Source organism: Aquarana catesbeiana, linkage group LG06 (genome assembly GCF_042186555.1).
Source record: "Aquarana catesbeiana isolate 2022-GZ linkage group LG06, ASM4218655v1, whole genome shotgun sequence".
Classification (NCBI taxonomy): domain Eukaryota; kingdom Metazoa; phylum Chordata; class Amphibia; order Anura; family Ranidae; genus Aquarana; species Aquarana catesbeiana.
Genome location: NC_133329.1, coordinates 383,627,118 through 383,644,414, shown reverse-complemented (window position 1 = coordinate 383,644,414; position 17,297 = coordinate 383,627,118). Strand labels below are relative to the sequence as shown.

At 44.7% G+C, this 17,297-nt stretch overlaps 1 protein-coding gene across 1 annotated transcript; it reads right to left on the bottom strand.

The window, feature by feature from the left end:
* Positions 1-12,712: 12,712 nt before the first annotated feature.
* LOC141147809 (uncharacterized) lies at positions 12,713-16,642 on the bottom strand. The gene is made up of 2 exons (XM_073634979.1): positions 15,421-16,642; positions 12,713-13,401 (listed from the first exon to the last, which is right to left on the bottom strand). The coding sequence occupies exons 1-2, from the start codon at positions 16,411-16,413 to the stop codon at positions 13,237-13,239; spliced, it is 1,158 nt and encodes a 385-aa protein (XP_073491080.1). The 5' UTR covers positions 16,414-16,642; the 3' UTR covers positions 12,713-13,236.
* Between the last annotated feature and the right edge of the window lie 655 nt (positions 16,643-17,297).

The following is a 17,297-nucleotide window of genomic DNA, read 5'->3' as shown; positions in this document are numbered from 1 at the left end:
TAGTGCTCTCTGCCTCCACCCATGTTCTCCACCTCCCCCCCAGTACTCTCCACCCCCCCCAGTGCTCTTCGCCTCCCCCCAGTGCTCTCGAGCCCCACTGTGCTCGCTGCCTCCCCCCGTGCTCTCTGCCTCCCCCCGTGCTCTCTGCCTCCTTTCATGCTCTCTGCCTCCCCCCCAGTGCTCTCTACCCCCCCAGTGCTCTCTGCCTCTGCCCTGTGCTTTCCACCTCCCCTTTGCCCTCCATCTCCCCCAGGCTCTCTGCCTCCACCCCAGTGTTTACCACCCCCCCAGTGCTCTTCAGCCCCCCCCAGTGCTCTTCGCCTCCCCCCTGTTCATCTCCCTCCGTGCTTTCTGGCCTCCCCCCTCATGTTCTCCGGCCCCTCATGCTCTCCTGCCTTCCTGTGCTCTCCACCCCACCCCGTGTTATTGCTTCCCCATGTGCCCTCTGACCCCCCCAGTGCTCTCCAGACCCCCTGTGCTCTCCAGCCCCCCCTGTGCTCTTCTCTTCCCCATGTTCTCTGCCTCTCCCCTGTGCTCTTTGCCCCCCTAAGCTCTCTGCCTCCCCCAGTGCTCTTCGCCCCGCCTGTGCTCTCTGCCCCACCCCCTGTGCTCTTTGCCCCATAAGCTCTCTGCCTTCCCCCCAGTGCTCTTCGCCTCCCCCCTGTGCTCTCCACCTCCCTCCGTGCTTTCTGGCCTCCCCCTCATGCTCTCCTTCCCCCCTGTGCTCTCTGCCCCACCCTATGTTCTTGCTTCCCCGTGTGCTCTCTGACCCCCCCAGTGCTCTCCAGACCCCCCTGTGCTCTCCTCCTCCCCCTGTTCTCTGCCTCCCCCCAGTGCTCTCCAGCCCCACAGTGCTCTCTGCCTCCCCCTGTGCTCTCCACCTTCCCTGTGCTCTCTGCCTCCTTCCATGCTCTCCGCCTCCCCCCAGTGCTCTCTACCCCCCCAATGCTCTCTGCCTCCGCCCTGTGCTCTCCGCTTCCTCCAGGCTCTCTGCCTCCCCCCCACTGTTTACCACCTCCCCCAGTGCTCTTCAGCCCCCCCCGTGCTCTTCGCCTCCCCCTGTGCTTTTCATCTCCCTCTGTGCTTTCTGGCCTCCCCCCTCATGCTCTCCGGCCCCTCGTGCTCTCCTGCCTCCCTGTGCTCTCCACCTCACCCCGTGTTCTTGCTTCCCTATGTGCCCTCTAACCCCCCCGGGCTCTCCAGCCCCCCCCCTGTGCTCTTCTCTTCCCCCGTGTTCTTTGCCTCTCCCCTGAGCTCTTTGCCCCCCTAAGCTCTCTGCCTCCCCCCAGTGCTCTCCGCCCCCCATGCTCTCTGCCCCACCCCGTATTCTCCGGCTTCCTCCCTGTGCTCTCCGCCCCCCCTATTCTTTTTACCGGCCCCCCTCGCACCTCTGCCGGGTTCCCCCCACCCCTCTCCCGGGGTATCCATCAGGATGGAGGGTGGGAAAGAAGCCGGTTAACATGTCATGGGCTGCTCAATCCAAAAGGCCCGAACCTAATTTTTGTCCCAGTCTGGGCCTGTTCATAAGTGCAGCTAGTCTCAGCTCTTCAACAACAGCTATGAAGGAGACGGCTGATTAATGAGTATGGTTTGTCTCAGCTCTTTAACAACAGCTATGAAGGAGATGGCCGATTCATAAATGTAGCTTGTCTCGACTCTTCAACAACATATATGAAGGAGATGGCTGCTTCATAAGTGTAGCTTGTCTTGACTCTGCAAAAACAGCTATGAAGGAGACATTATTTTATATATACTGTGATTCTGTACTTGCCAAATATGCTGCAGAAATCTCCCTCCACTAAGTCTTGCTGCATCTATTTTAACTGTGGGCAGCTGAAGCTGCTGCCTGTTCACTTACTGGATTTACACAGACACACAGAGGCACACCTCCAGCTCTGCAGCCCTGCAGCTCTCATTGGCCCTCTTATGACTCATCACCCCTACCTTTCTGGCAAACTCTCAGGAGAGAGAGAGCTGTGCATGATGTCATAGGCTTAGGCTAATGACCAGACAAGAAACAGAAACTGGGCTGTATTTACTGGCAGAAAAAAAAATGTTTTACTAAAGGTCAGAAGATTGAATAGATGGAAAGATGAAAAAATGACTGAAGGTCCGCTTTCAGCTTGTCCCAGCTCTGAGCACTACACCGAGACAAGCATGCAGTGAGAGGTGGGACTTGTCAGCCTCTGCATTCCTCTTGCTGCTGCTTGTCTCAGGAAACTGTTCACAGCTGAGACAAGCTACACTTATGAATCAGCCGTCTCCCTTATAGCTGTTGTCAGATCGACTGTTGCAGGCGGGGAAGGAACCTCCCAACTAGGATCGGACCTCATAACTAGGGTTAGAAAGTGCTTAGAAATATGGAACAAAGTACTCCATGTACATTGTTTTATAGGGGACAGAATGGAAAAATAAAAATTATAATGATGGATCTTCTTTGTAAAAAAAAAAAAAATGGAATAATGAATAAACCAAATATTTATTAAAGATAAAACGAAACACTTTTCTTGTTACAGAGTTTTCTTTTACAACTGAACTACAGGCAATTAGCTAAATACAGATGAAATAAATTCATGGGAGCTCTTTTATATGGCTGTCCAGTTCTGAGATGTGTATAATCTGCCATTAGTGAGCTCAGGTGGGGTAGGAAGAATCAGCTTCTGAGGCTGCCGATAAGAATAACAAATGGGTCCCTAGTGTGTTAGTGTGTAAGGTTACGCTTTCATTTTTTTTTGTTTGCTGCATTTTACGTGCCAATCTTCTCTGTGGGAGATGAACTTGCTGGAAACCACACCAAAAATGCTGCAAGATTATTTCCTTTAAAAAACACATCGTACTAAGGGCTTATTGAGATGAGCAGCCGGGGGTGGCAAAAGCAGGCAGTTGAACTGCAGTCTTACTAAGCGCCCGCCTGAACAAGAGCATGTAACTGCTCAGGACTGTATATGATAATTAAACAGCAAGTCGCTTTTGGCCAGCAGTACTGCTGCTGCAGACGACCCATTCAAGTGAATGGGGCTGTGCTACAACTGTGTGCGACGCACGCGGTTGCAGCATGGTGGGTTGGCTTTTCAGAGTTGTAAAGAATACCCAATCACATGCAAGGAAATGAAAAAAAAAACAGCATTTTTGCTTTTATGTGATTGGATGATGGAAGTCAGCACAGCAGCTTCCTCATTTACTTACATCTGGCGCAACTGCACTTTACATAGTGCAGTCCATTTGCCTTTAGTAAATCAACCCCTCTGTCTTTATTACCAATATAAGTTAAAACACTCACAAAAACTCCACTTCGTAATGCCCCTGTAACAAACATGTAGTGTCACTCTCGTGCGAGCCAGGATAGCAGCGGGTGACGTCACATACAAACTCCACCTCCCGTACGCGTTACGTCCAATGGGACTTCGTCAGCGGGGTGGAGTTAGTGAGTCACCCGATGATAGATAAAGCCGTCCAGTGTCATTAAAAACACAGACGTCATACAATAGCGCACACTTCTGGTATTACATATATCATGTCACCACACATAGTAACAAGAGAAAAACGTCCCGCTGAAACTTGTCGGCCCACTAAGGCAACCGACGATAAACAAAGGAGGGGATAGAAAAAAACTAAGAACGCTATTAAATAATGTCCATAAGATATAATGATACCTAAAATAAAAAACTTTTCATAAAAATATATATCTTAAAATATATACAGTATATAAGAAAATTATATAAGAATATATATAAAAATATGTGTACCACCCGCTGCTATCTGTCACAAAAATATAAACCTGTATAAACAATCACTCATCTCTAAAATAAGTTCAGAAAAAGAAAACTCTTAAACTAAACAAAATTTACAGATTACCTATCAGAAATAAACCAGTTGAGGTCGAACTCTCCACTACGTAATGCCCCTGTAACAAACATGTAGTGTCACTCTCGTGCGAGCCAGGATATCAGCGGGTGACGTCACATACAAACTCCACCTCCCGTACACGTTACGTCCAATGGGACTTCGTCAGCAGGGTGGAGTTAGTAAGTCACCTGATGATTGATAAAGCCGTCCAGTGTCATTAAAAACACAGACACCATACTCCAACAGCGCACACTTCCAGTATTACATATAATCTCTAAAATAAATTCAGAAAAAGAAAACTCTTAAACTAAACAAGATGTACAGATTACCTATCAGAAATAAAGCAATTGAGGTCGAACCCTACATTGAACCCTCCAGGAGCTTTGGTCTTTGGTCTCAAAAATCCAAAAATGTCTCTCTCTGGCTGAGAAACCTAACATCCTTGTATATATCTAAAAACAGGGTACGAATAGCTGGAATTCACTTGTGTACAATAAGAGCATAAGGGAGGCTTTACAGGAAAGGGTTAATCCAGATAACGCTGTGTGCCACTTGTGGACTCATCTGATTTTCCTGCTGTTATCAACTGTTGTGTGCAACAAAGAGGGGCAGCAGACTGTTGCAGAGAATAGTCTAAAGCACAACTGCATTATAGGGCCCCTGCACGTGCATAGGTGAAAAAAAATGAACTGCAGGCAATTGGATGAATACACAGACAGATATACTGTATATAGGGCAGCAGTCTAACATGGCAAAGGATTTTGTATTTCTGGCCATCTAGTCCTGAGATTTAGACAGCTCTGCCACACAGCACAGCCCTGTTTGGCAAGACAGGAGACCCGATTTTTATCTTCTGCAGTTCACTAACATTTACAGGCCTTATCCCTCCCCCATCCTGTGATTAGACAGTAAAATAAAACTAATGAGCTCATCCCTCTGTCTGATCTCTCCTCCTGTCAGCATTCCCCTTGTTAGCATATGACCACTAAACACAACTGATTGGCTTTTTCTCACTTACCTGATGTGATTCCTGCTGTACAGGGGCTGCAAGTGACTCATAAAGTCAAGAGCAGTTTGCATTAAAAAAAATAGATTTTATGGTGTATTAACCACTTATGTACGGCTGTACATTTATGAATGGTGAAGTGGTGCCGTTTATATGTGGCACTACAGAAATTACAGAAATCACCCTTGGTCAACCAGTGCCGCCATAAATGGTTGTGATCTTAGCCATCATTGGGTGGCTCAGTTCATAGACACCGTGTACAGAGCCGATCTGAGCAACTCTGTACCATGTGATTGCTACGATGACCAATCACAGCAAACGCAGATGTAAACAGTGTAGTGTTTACATCGGAGGGCCCTCCCCTTCCTCTTACAGGGAAGAAAGGTGGAACTAATTGCCTGCATGCGGCCCAGGAGAGTACTGCATGCGGCTTGGGCATGTCTGGAGGAATTCCGTGCAAGAATAGAAGCCACAGCGTCCGGCACGTATGGAGGGATTCAGGGGATGCCGTACACATATATGAACAGAGGCGGCAGCAGCACAGAGAATGCAGGAATAGGTACAGCAATGATAATAGCGAGTTCAGGGACTCCATCCCAGGCAAGTAAATGCCACTTGGCTGTATATATATTAAAGTGTATTGTATTTGTGCTGTCTACCCTCAAGTTGTAAAGCGCTACGTAAACTGTTGGCGCTATATAAATCCTGTATAATAATAATAATTATTTATATATTTATATATATATATATATATATATATATATATATATTATATATATATATATATATATATATATATATATATATATATATATAATATATATAATGCTTGGGGGGTTCTAAGTAATTTTCTAGCAAAAACAAATTATTTTAACTTGTAAACAACGAGTCTCAAAAATAGGCCCGGTCCTTAAGTGGTTAAAGCGGAGTTCCAGGCAAAAATGGAACTTCCGCTTTTGGAATCCTCCCCCCCCTCCGGTGTCACATTTGGCACCTTTCAGGGGGGAGCAGATACCTGTCTAATCCAGGTATTTACTCCCACTTCCGGGCATAGATCGCCGCAGTATCCGCGGATATCTACGCCGTGTCCGGTGCCTCCTCCGCCCACCCGCTTTCTTCTGGGAGACACGCAGGTCCCAGAAGACAGCAGGGATCAGTGGGATCACGCAGCATGACTCGCGCATGTGCAGTAGGGAACCAGGCTGTGAAGCTGCAAGGCTTCACTGCCTGGTTCCCTTACCAAAGATGGCGGCGCCTCCACCCGAGAGTCGAGGGACAGATCGGCTTTGTGTGCCGACATCGCGGGCGCCCTGGACAGGTAAGTGTCCTTATTTTATAAGTCAGCAGCTGCAGTATTTGTAGCTGCTGACTTTAAAAAAAAAAATGGCGGAACTCCGCTTTAATAGGTAAATACAGGGATTTAGTCACACCGTATGGCCATATGGTGAGACTAAATGTCCGTATTTACTTATTAAGATCAGGTGTTTTTAAGTAGCCTTGCAAGATTTGAAAGCAAACTTTTTTTGTGTAAGTGTGCGCTATTCTCTATGGTTCAATTTGTATATTGGTCTTTATAGCAGGACCAACCTTAGAAATGTAGGTTTAAGGTGTCCCTCCCCAACCCCCAACCCTTTGTTTGTTTGTTCCTATTGGAAATATCTCACCAAAATGACATTTTTGTTGCAGGGGATGCCTGATATCTGAATTGTATCTTAGTGCAGACTTCTGGGAAAATCAGTGAGCCAATCACACCAGCAGGAAATTACATTACTGGGGGGCGTTCTGTACATCATCTGTCTACAGAGCACCTCCAGGTTGCCATATTGCATTTTACCGAAAATTACAGAGGTGCAGATTGAAAAGGAAAGGTCATTTTTAATAACATTCAAATACAATATGACTTGTGTTGCAATTGTATACACTATATTATCATTTTTTTTTTTTTTTACTATTTCTTTTTCCACAAAAGTGGAGTACAGCTTTAAATGTTGTCAGTCCGATGACACTCCCTAGTCCTGGTTAGATAATCATGACTGAAGCATGAACTGTATAATGAGTGGAGGAGCTCAGCTCCTTCATCAACAAGGGACCTTCTTCTTCTTCTTCTTCCCTGTCCTCGCCAAGGCTTAAAATAGCCCAAATCGTGCCTTCATCCTCTGAGATCTGGCCTACAGCCAGGCCCGGGATTTCAGCTCACACGTTCTGGTTGGAGCGAAATGAATGAAATCTTCTCTAATTGTACTTAATGAGCCGGGAAGATTCCTGCCAATCCGACACAAAGAGAGCACATCAAAGCAGACACAAAACAAAATGCTGCATTAGTGCTAATGGACTCTTCAAAGTGCAGTCAGGGCTTTCCTACATCCAATACAAGTCAAGGATACAATAGGAGAATAGACAAGACACCGACCTCTCGTTATTCGGGGACAGACCTTAAGTGACCTGCATGGAAAGAATTCTCCTATATGGCAGTAAAGGAGGGTTGGGTAACTGGTTGGTTGCACAGCTGTAGGGACTAGGAATGAGCCGAACACCCCCCGGTTCGGTTCGCACCAGAACCTTCGAACGGACCGAAAGTTCACGCAAACTTTATAACCCCGTTAAAGTCTATGGGACTCAAATTAAAAGTGCTAATTTTAAAGGCTAATATGCAAGTTATTGTCCTAAAAATGGTTAGGGGACCCGGATCCTGCCCCAGGGGACATGTATCAATGCAAAAAGTTTTAAAAACGGACGTTTTTCCAGGAGCAGTGATTTTATGATGCTTAAAGTGAAAAAAAAGTATTCCTGAAATATGAAATATTCCTTTAAATATCGTACCTGGGGGTGTCTATAGTATGCCTGTAAAGTGGCGCGTGTTTTCGATACTTAGAACAGTCCCTGCACAAAATGACATTTGTAAAGGAATAAAAGTCATTTAAACTGCTTGCGGCTTTAATGTAATGTCGGGTCCCGGTAATCTGGATGAAAATCAGTGAGAAAAACGGCATGGGTTTACCAGGCCCTTTGGGTCTTGTATGGATATTAAGGGGAACCCCGCACCAAATTAAAAAAAGGAAAGGTGTGGGGCCCCCAGGCCCTATATACTCTGGACAGCAGTATACAGGCGGTGCAAACAAGACAGAGACTGTAGGTTTGTTGTTAAGTAGAATCTGTTTGTAATTTTGAACTGGTACATTTTTAAAGTGTAGCTCCAGCCAAAAAAATCTATTTTTAAGCTTTTTGGAAAACATAGGGAAGGGTTATCACCCCTGTAACATTTGTTTTGCTGTCTGTGCTCCTCTTCAGAATATTTCACCTCAATAGGATCAGAACACTAGCAATTGTCTTCAGGTAGCTTTAGGTGCACACTGTGCAGAGGACGCACTACACTAATTCCGCGTACACACGAGCGGAACTTTCCGGCATACTTGGTCCGGCATACCGGAGCCCGTCGGACAATTCGATCGTGTGTGGGCTACAGCGGACTTTTCTTTCTCAAAAGTTTGACGGACTTAGATTTGAAACATGTTTCAAATCTGTCCGACGGACTCGAGTCCGGTCGAAAAGTCCGCTCGTCTGTATGCTAGTCCAACGGACAAAAAACGACGCTAGGGCAGGTATTGGCTACTGGCTATCAACTTCCTTGTTTTAGTCCAGTCGTACGTCATCACGTACAAATCCGTCTGACTTTGGTTGATCGTGTGTAGGCAAGTCCGTTCATTCGGACAGTCCATCGGAAAGTCCGTCGAAAAGTCCGCCGGACAAAGTCTGCTGTAAAGTTCGGTCGTATGTACGCGGCATAACTGTAAATACTGCAGCTGCCTGCCTGCGGTACTAATAGGATCAGAAGAACACCAGCAATTTTCTTCAGGTAGCTTTAGGTGCACACTGTGCAGAGGACACACTACACTAACTGTAAATACTGTAAAAACACCTGCCTGCCTGTCAGTATATTAGGAAGAAAATAACAGGAATGGATCTAGCTAAACTAAATACAGTGTATATATATATATATATATATATATATATATATACACACAACACCTAGGATGCATATATATATACACAATACACTGTAGGTGCAGCGAACTGACTCGCCTGCCTACTAATCTAACCTAAATCAAATGACACTGTCTCTCCCTCTGTCTATCTCTCCGCCGCTGCAACACACTACACAAGGCAGCCACGCAGGCCGCCTTATATAGTGTGGGGCATGTACTAAACCCCCTGAGCCATAATTGGCCAAAGCCACCCTGGCTTTGGCCAATTACGGCTCTCTGTACAGACAGCGCTGTGATTGGCCAAACATGCGGGTCATAGTGCATGCTTGACCAATCATCAGCCAGCAATGCACTGCGATGCCGCAGTGAATTATGGGCCGTGACGTGCCACTCGAATTTGGCACGAACGGCCCATAACGTTCATAATTTGGCGAACAATCGAACAGGGGATGTTCGAGTCGAACATGGGTTCGACTCGAACTCGATGCTCATCCCTAGTAGGGACAAGTCAGTAATGACCACTTAAAGATCCCAACACTTTAACATACCTAGGGACACCTATTAGCAAAAGTATATAGGCATAGGACACACCCCCTACCATGCCCCCTTAAAGGAGAATTATGCAAAAAAATGTACAAGTGCTTTTTTTTACCACTACTATTACTTTATACTGGCTTTTGAAATTTACAAATGCAACAAATTAGAAATTGTATGAAAGGTTTAGCACTGGGAAATACTTTTTGAAAGATAAAAAGTGCATTTGATATACAACTATATAGATCAGACCAACATGAGGGACAAATGAGGAGGAAAGAGGGACAGAGGGACATTGTTCCAAATCAGGGACAGTTGGGAGCTATGCTTTAACGTAGCCCCCCCCCCCCCCCCCCCTTTATAATGTCACAGGTTGATGGCACTATTATCAGTGTATTTTGTATTGAATATTATATTAAACTGCATCAGGTTAGTTTTGTTTTGTGATACGTAGACATCTAGTGGAGGATTTGGGCCACTACAACTTTTATTTTTGTTTACTATTTGTTTTTGGTTTCCTCCCAGTCCTCCCCTCTTGTTTAGAGCTAGTTTGTTCAGTCCTAGCTAGACCCTTTGCATCTCTTCCATGTTCCCTCATTCAGTGTTAGTACTTCCCAGAGACAGGGCTTTGAAATGCCCTGACCTTCTTATACTTCAAAAGACTGGAAAAAAAAACATCCTCTGTACTGCATTTAGCTGATGTGAAAATGCATTGGACTTAAAGCGGAGTTCCACTCAAAAGTGGAACTTACACTTATCCCCCCCCCCCGGTGCCACATTTGGAACCTTTCAGGGGGAGGGGGGAATGGGTACCTGTTTTTGACAGGTACCGTTGCTTACTTCCGGGAGAGTTCGGCCCCCTACTCCTTCCTCTGCCACCAGACCAATTAGAAAGCACAGCACGCTTCACGCATGCGCAGTAGGGAACCGCTTCACTGCCGGGTTCCCTTACCAGGAATGGTGGCGGCTGCTCCCAACAGCCAATCGGAAGATCGTCTGCGGTGCCAACAATCACGGGCTCCCTGGACAGGTAAGTGTCCTAATATTAAAAGTCGGCAGCTACAGTATTTGTTGTGGGGGGACCCCACATCTCTCCTCCAGGCTGCAAAGACAGGACGTTTGGCTTTCCAGCCGAGTATATGGCAGTATTTACATCTGCCAGACCTCTGAGAGTCATAGAGATGACAGGAGACCATCTGTTCCCCGGAAATATCTCTATGGTCAACTTCCGCCACCGCTGGATTTCTTCTCCAGCTCACCGATTGCAGGGGCAAACCTGGAGAAGCAGTGGTGGGTGGCGGGGGGAGTCTCCTCTCCTCCCCTAAGAACGATCAAGCGGCTGAACTGCCACTATGATTGTTCTAATGGTGAAGGGAATCACAGGCATCATCCCGGTATAACCACTGAAACAGGAGGACGTCCATGTACGTCCTCCCGGCGGGAAGTGGTTAAACTAGCCCACCAGCATTAACGTGAACCTGTGTTCCATTATAAAATGTTGAAATAGAAGATGACTGCTTTAAATAATTAGAAAAGGCTTCTTCTGTGACCCTCTGATTTTGTTTGACTTAGTTACCCGGGCTTGAGTCCTTTGTGGCTAAAGATGAAGCTGTTCTTTAAGGCAATGATGACTTTCGTGGGAAAAAAGATTAGCAAATAAAAAAATATATATATAGCATATACATTTGCATCACAAATCATATTGTAATTGAATGTTATTAAAAATGACCTTTCCTTTTGAATCTGCTGCACTGTAATTTTCTGTAAAATTGTTATATGGCCGTCTGGAGGAGTTCTGTATACAGAATGTGTACGGAACGCCCCCTAGAAATGTAATTTCCTGCTTGTGTGATTGGCTTACTGATTTTACCAGAAGTCTGCCCTAAGATACAAATCAGATTTTGAGCATCCCCTGCAACAAAAAATGTCATTTTTGGTGTGAAACTCTCAAAGGCAAATCACATCTAAAGGGATGCAGACCTTGTCACTTTCCTCATTAGGGCCCTGCAGGTGCAGCAGCTGATTGATAATTATGAAATCAATCCCATACCGACTCACTTAGCACATGGACACAGACAAACAAACAACTAATTCTTCAGAATAACAAAAGGTAGGGATCTGCAAAAAAGTTTGTTAAAATCCTTGCAATGTACATAGATCACCCAGAGGGGAATGTATTTTTCTCAACAAAAGTGGAGTTACACCTTAAGCAAACAACCCCTTAAAAAAAAAAGAGTAAGGAACTTCAAGGTAATATCTGGTTTTACATGGCAGGCCTGTAAGTGAATGTCTTACTCAATGAGTGATCAAAGCATTACTCGGCTTAGGCTGAACCAGGACACCTACCCATGGGCACAACCCATAAAACTGAAATAAATTTCTTCTTTTATTACATGGTGACCAGAACCACCGGAACCATTTATTTTTTAAAAGTTTAACAAGTTGTGGACACTGAGTACGCTACACATGCCCCAAAAAACTTAAAGTGGAGTTCCACCCAAAAATGGAACTTCCACTTATCGGAATCCCCCCCCCCTCCGGTGTCACATTTGGCACCTTTCAGGAGGGGGGGCAGATACCTGTCTAATCCAGGTATTTACTCCTACTTCCGGGCATAGATCGCCGCAGTATCCGCGGATATCTACGCCATGTCCGGTGCCTCCTCCGCCCACCCGCTTTCTTCTGGGAGACACACAGGTCCCAGAAGACAGCAGGGATCAGTGGGATCGCGCAGCATGACTCGCGCATGCGCAGTAGGGAACCAGGCTGTGAAGCCGCAAGGCTTCACTTCCTGATTTCTTTTATCAAAGATGGCGGCGTCTCCACCCGAGAGCCGAGGGACAGATCAGCTTTGGGTGCCGACATCGCAGGCGCCCTGGACAGGTAAGTATCAAAATTTTAAAAGTCAGCAGCTGCAGTATTTGTAGCTGCTGACTTTTTTTTAAAAAATTGGTGGAATTCTGCTTTAATTGAAGCACAGAGGGCATACTGCATGTAGTACGCCCTGTCCTTCTACCCTGCTGCTTCTCCAATGCTCAAACTTGCTGGCCATTTCCAACTGCCAAAATGTCAGCAGGGAGTTGCAGCGTAAGTACAGCAACTATAACAGCTAATGATGTCATTGATTTGCAAATCAAGGCAATGCGCATCAATCTGCATATGATGTCAGTTAAAGCAACCTCACAATAAAAAAAAGGTTGCATTTTTTTGTTATTTGAAAAAAAAAAAAGTGTTCATATTTAATCCCTTATTATTTATTAGTTTACCCTAAACAGCCCGAATTAATCTTTTCTTCCCCTTCTCCCTGTTAGCTATTATTTACTTGCCAATTTTATTTAATTCTCTATTAATTTTTCTAACCCATAATATTGACACTTTTTTGTTTTTGTTCATTTTGTTTGTTATTTTTTAGTGTTGCATCAAACAAGGGCAACATTGAAAAACAAAACTTTATTTGTCATTTTGTAAACAACTCTGCAACGCTTTGTGCAAGAATCATAGTTTCATTTTATATAGGACAAATTATATAACAAAATGTATACTTTTATCTACTATAACATTCTTTAAAACGAACACTGATTAAAGTAGAAAAAAGTGAATTTTCTGGGGTTTTTGGCTATTGATTGCATAAAAAAAACTAAAATCATTTTGCAAGACAACATCACAAATAGAAAGATAATGTATTACTTTGTCATCTTAACTAATGACAAAGCTATTGCTGAATAAACAGGGTCAAAGTATACAGTATATGCATGAAAAAATAGTGAAAAAATGTAAAACTTGCGCTGGTCCATAGAGGGTGGCACGTGCGAGAGCTGAAGTGGTTAAAATGGAATGAGATTCAGTCATATTTATTGCATGGACTCATCAATGGGTGGAGAAAACAGAGGAATATGTTGAACTGTGGGAGATGGTGGAGCTATTATCCCATTCCCCATCACTCAATGTTCCCACCGACTCCTGGGATGGTTCCTTGTGGAGCTCCTTATGGGTATTCATTGAGCTTTCAAGTTCTGCACAGCGCTCGCGAACCTGGGGACAACAACAGATCAATTTGAATTACTGTATTAGCTTATAACCTTAAAGATGCATGGTCACCTTGCTCATGTAGGGTATAGTGGTAGTGCCATCCCTTGATCCCAATATAATCACCTTGCTTGCACTCCCTTAACTGCTCCTTCCTCCTTTGCACTGAAATTGGTTGAGTGGGTGACCTGGAAGAGCAGTAATTTCACCCCCTAGGTCATGTGGTGGCACTCAAGCCTAGTAATTAGCTGCTATGCCTGGGCAACATCACAGGGGAGCAGGTCACATGTAGGGTGAATGTAAGGGGGTTGGGCAATGCCCTTTGCAGAGACACTGTCATTGCACAGGACATCCCCACAGTTTGATCACTGGGGAAGAGGAGACTGAGGAAGTGCTTCCTTCTACCTGCAGCAGACTGATGACATAATATCAGCCTATGCAAAGTTACAGAATTAGAACTCAAGGACAGCTTTTTGATTATATGTGGCACCCTCTCATGCTAGAAGTGTAGTTTTTTTTCCTAGTACAGGTAAATTTATGCAGGTTTGGCTTGCAGCCAAGCCTGTCTGTTTTTGTTTTCTGGGTTGGGCAGAAATCCAGGGAGAGCTGGATGATTCACAGGCAGCATCACTGAGACCTCCACCTATTTTTAGAATGTACTGGAACCTTCTAGAACGATGTGGGAGGGAAGGTAAGGTGGAACTGCCTGGCGTATTCTGAAGGCCCTGACCAATCCCCAACTTGCATTGGCAGGGGGCAGAGCCAGTGTCAGGCCTTAAATTCAGTGCTAGCTGGTCCTGGGAGTTGTAGTTCTACAAGCAAGTTTGTGCTGGAGGTAGAAGAGGAGAAGTGTGTATATAACAGATGTATATTGTTGTGTCCCATAGAATTCCTATTGATCAAGTGGGCATCCCATATGTACCCTATCCCAATCCAAGTTATAATCCCCTCAATAAAAACAACAAAAACAAGTACAAGGACTATTTCTTGACTGCTGTATGTTTGAAAATTTGTGTGCCTGGTTGTGCAGGGTGAGAGATGGACCACAATTATCAGCAGCCCCTACGGGGGTATCGCTACAGATAAATTAGAGCTTTTGGTAAATTGTACTGTTGCTATATATTTTGATATGTCAGGAATGCAAATTACTTCAAAGAACCTAAGTGAATCAGATATTTTCTGTAAAGAAAAGGTATTGAAGGCTCATTGACAGCCGACTTTTCACAACATGCTGGAAAAAAATCTGTAATGTTGTGTACACACAACCGGAACTTTTCGACAGCAAAGGTCCGATGGAACGAATCCGCCGGACAATTCGATCATGTGTGGGCTTCATCGGACCTTTGCTGTTGAAAAATCAGACGGACTTTAGAAATAGAACTTGTTTCAAAACTTTCCGACGGACTCGAGTCCGGTTGAAAAATCTGTATGCTAGTCCAACGAACGAACAACGACCCAAGGGCAGCTAGTGGCTACTGGCTATGAACTTCCTAATTCTAGTCTGGTCGTACGTCATCACGTTCTAATCAGTCGGACTTTGGTGTGATCGTGTGTAGGCACGTCCGTTGCGTCGGAACTCCGTCAGAACTCCGTCAAAAAGTCCTTCGGAGTTCAGTCCGTCGAAAGTCCGCTCGTGTGTACACGGCATTAGACTACATTGTTTCTTTATGCCTAAACAGGTTGTACCCCTCACACATACTGGACCATGCATGTGCTAAGATCAGCCTTTCTCAACCCAAGAGAAACTCTAAAAATAATTTTCAGGTCTTGGGGAACCCCTGCTAAAATCAATTAATTGGTCACCAATGGGAAGAATGCCCCCTTTCCAGACAGATAAAAAGACCATTGGTGTCATGCAGCTGGCTCTGCCAAGTGGTGTTGCCCACACAGCAGTCAGTATCAAATAGTAGACTAATCAGCCACAGTTCTGGTAACCCCTAGCAAACTCATGAGGAACCTTAGGGTTCCACAGAACCCTGGTTGAGAATGGCTGGCTAGGATAAGGAACAGGCTGATAGAACTTACTGCATTTATTTGTCGAATGAGTGACGGTCGAACTTCTAGCTCTAGCTGCCAGTCACAGTTTATGATCTGCTGTTGAAACTTTTCTAAGTTCAGCTGCCTCTGCAGTTTCTCCAGTCTCTTCTTGTTCTCCAGGCTGATAGTGGTCTGTACATCAGATGTTCCCTGTCCATCTTTCTGCATTAACTGCTTCAGTTCATCAATGTCTTGTTGCAAAGTCCGAACCTTCTGTTTGGCATCTCTCATTTGGTGCTCCAGAACCTCAGCCCGCCCAGCTCTCCATAAGAGAAACATCATGTGCTCCCTTGTGTCCTTCAGATGGGACTGAGCTTCTATGTCAGCTGAGTGTTTAAAGGCCCCAAAAAGTTGTCTGTCATCTCTTAACCTGAGATATTCTATGCCCAACTCAGGTTGGGTTTCAAAGGTGGGTGAAGGTTTCTTGGATTGAGTTTCATGGAGCAGAATCCAGTTTTGTGCCAGGTTAGCTGTCACTAGACTCTCTTCAAATATATCTGGGATACAATGTAGAAGAGCCATGGAACGTGGAGTTCCATTATGCTGCTGTTGTCCTGGACTCCCTGTGCTCAGCAGAAGGGCCCAATTACGACGGTGGTGGAAGAGTTGTCGCGCACTGCCTGAGATATTTGGAGGGGACAGCGGGATCGGAGTTGGTGTGGTCTCATCCTCGTCATTGACATAGAGGTTATCACACAAAGGAAAAACAACATGGTCGTCAAAAGCATCCTTCATTGTCCGCAGGTACTTCACATAGGACAGAAGCCAGGATAAGTACTTATGAAGTTGTTCCCTGGTGGAGGAAGAAGATTGGACATACTGCTCTATATGCTTCCAGTTATGGACTTCTACCTTGTGGTCTTCTGATAGCAGTGCCAGAGCCCTCTGCAATGTCTGCAGGTCAAAGTTCACTCGACACTTCTGAACTTGTTCTTCAAAGACCCTAAGTTCTTCCCGTAAGGATTTGTATAAATTATCCATCCCAGTGGCAGGCACAAAGCTCTATACTAAGATAATAATTTAGTTCCTCGGTAGAATATGTTTTGCACCTCTAGTGTTTGTCCAAGCTTAGAAAGGTAGCATTAGCGCTTGAAGGATCTCAGAGTTGGGTTGCCACCAACGTTCTCCAAACTTTTCAAAGTTTTCGCTTTTAGCTTGTCTGTTAGCTACCTGTAAATCTCCGGCATGTGCGGCTTTCTTATTTATACTATTGTCCCTTCCCCTTTGCTGGACTCGTTTTAAAGATTACGCAGAGCTGGTCGGTCTCCCAGCAACCCCAGGCAGGTTTAGACCTGCACCTGCTGATAAGACTAGTGTCTAATTTCTGTCAATTACCAGCGGTCTCCAGTGCTGACTAGGATTCCAGTAATGACTGAAGACATAAATATTTCATGTAGATCTGTCGCAGGTGCAGGCTGATTTTGCTTTTTAAATCTCTACTGCAATGTTCAGGTATTCAGCAGCAGAAAATCAGTGCCTCTTACCTAAGCTGAATATACACTAGTTCGAATTTTTTCTTTTTAGGAATGTTCATCCATTTTTCTATTTATTAGTGTGATCTTTTTTGACCGCAGAAAGTAGAAAATTCAAACGAGCAGGATGAAAAAGTTTTCTTGAATATTCAGATTCCTAACAGTAAATGTGGTTTTCATTAGGTAAATTCCATTTCTTGCTAAATCAATTTTTAAAAGCAAACAAAATCTTGAAGTACTTTGTAATGGCATTTGTCAAGTCATCGAATGCATTAAAATTTTTGTACAAACATTCATACCAATGTTCGTACATCTACCAGTGTATTGCTAACTTTAAAGTGTGTCTCCAGCCAAAACGTTTCCGTTTTTTAAGTAGGGAACACTTAGCCTCTT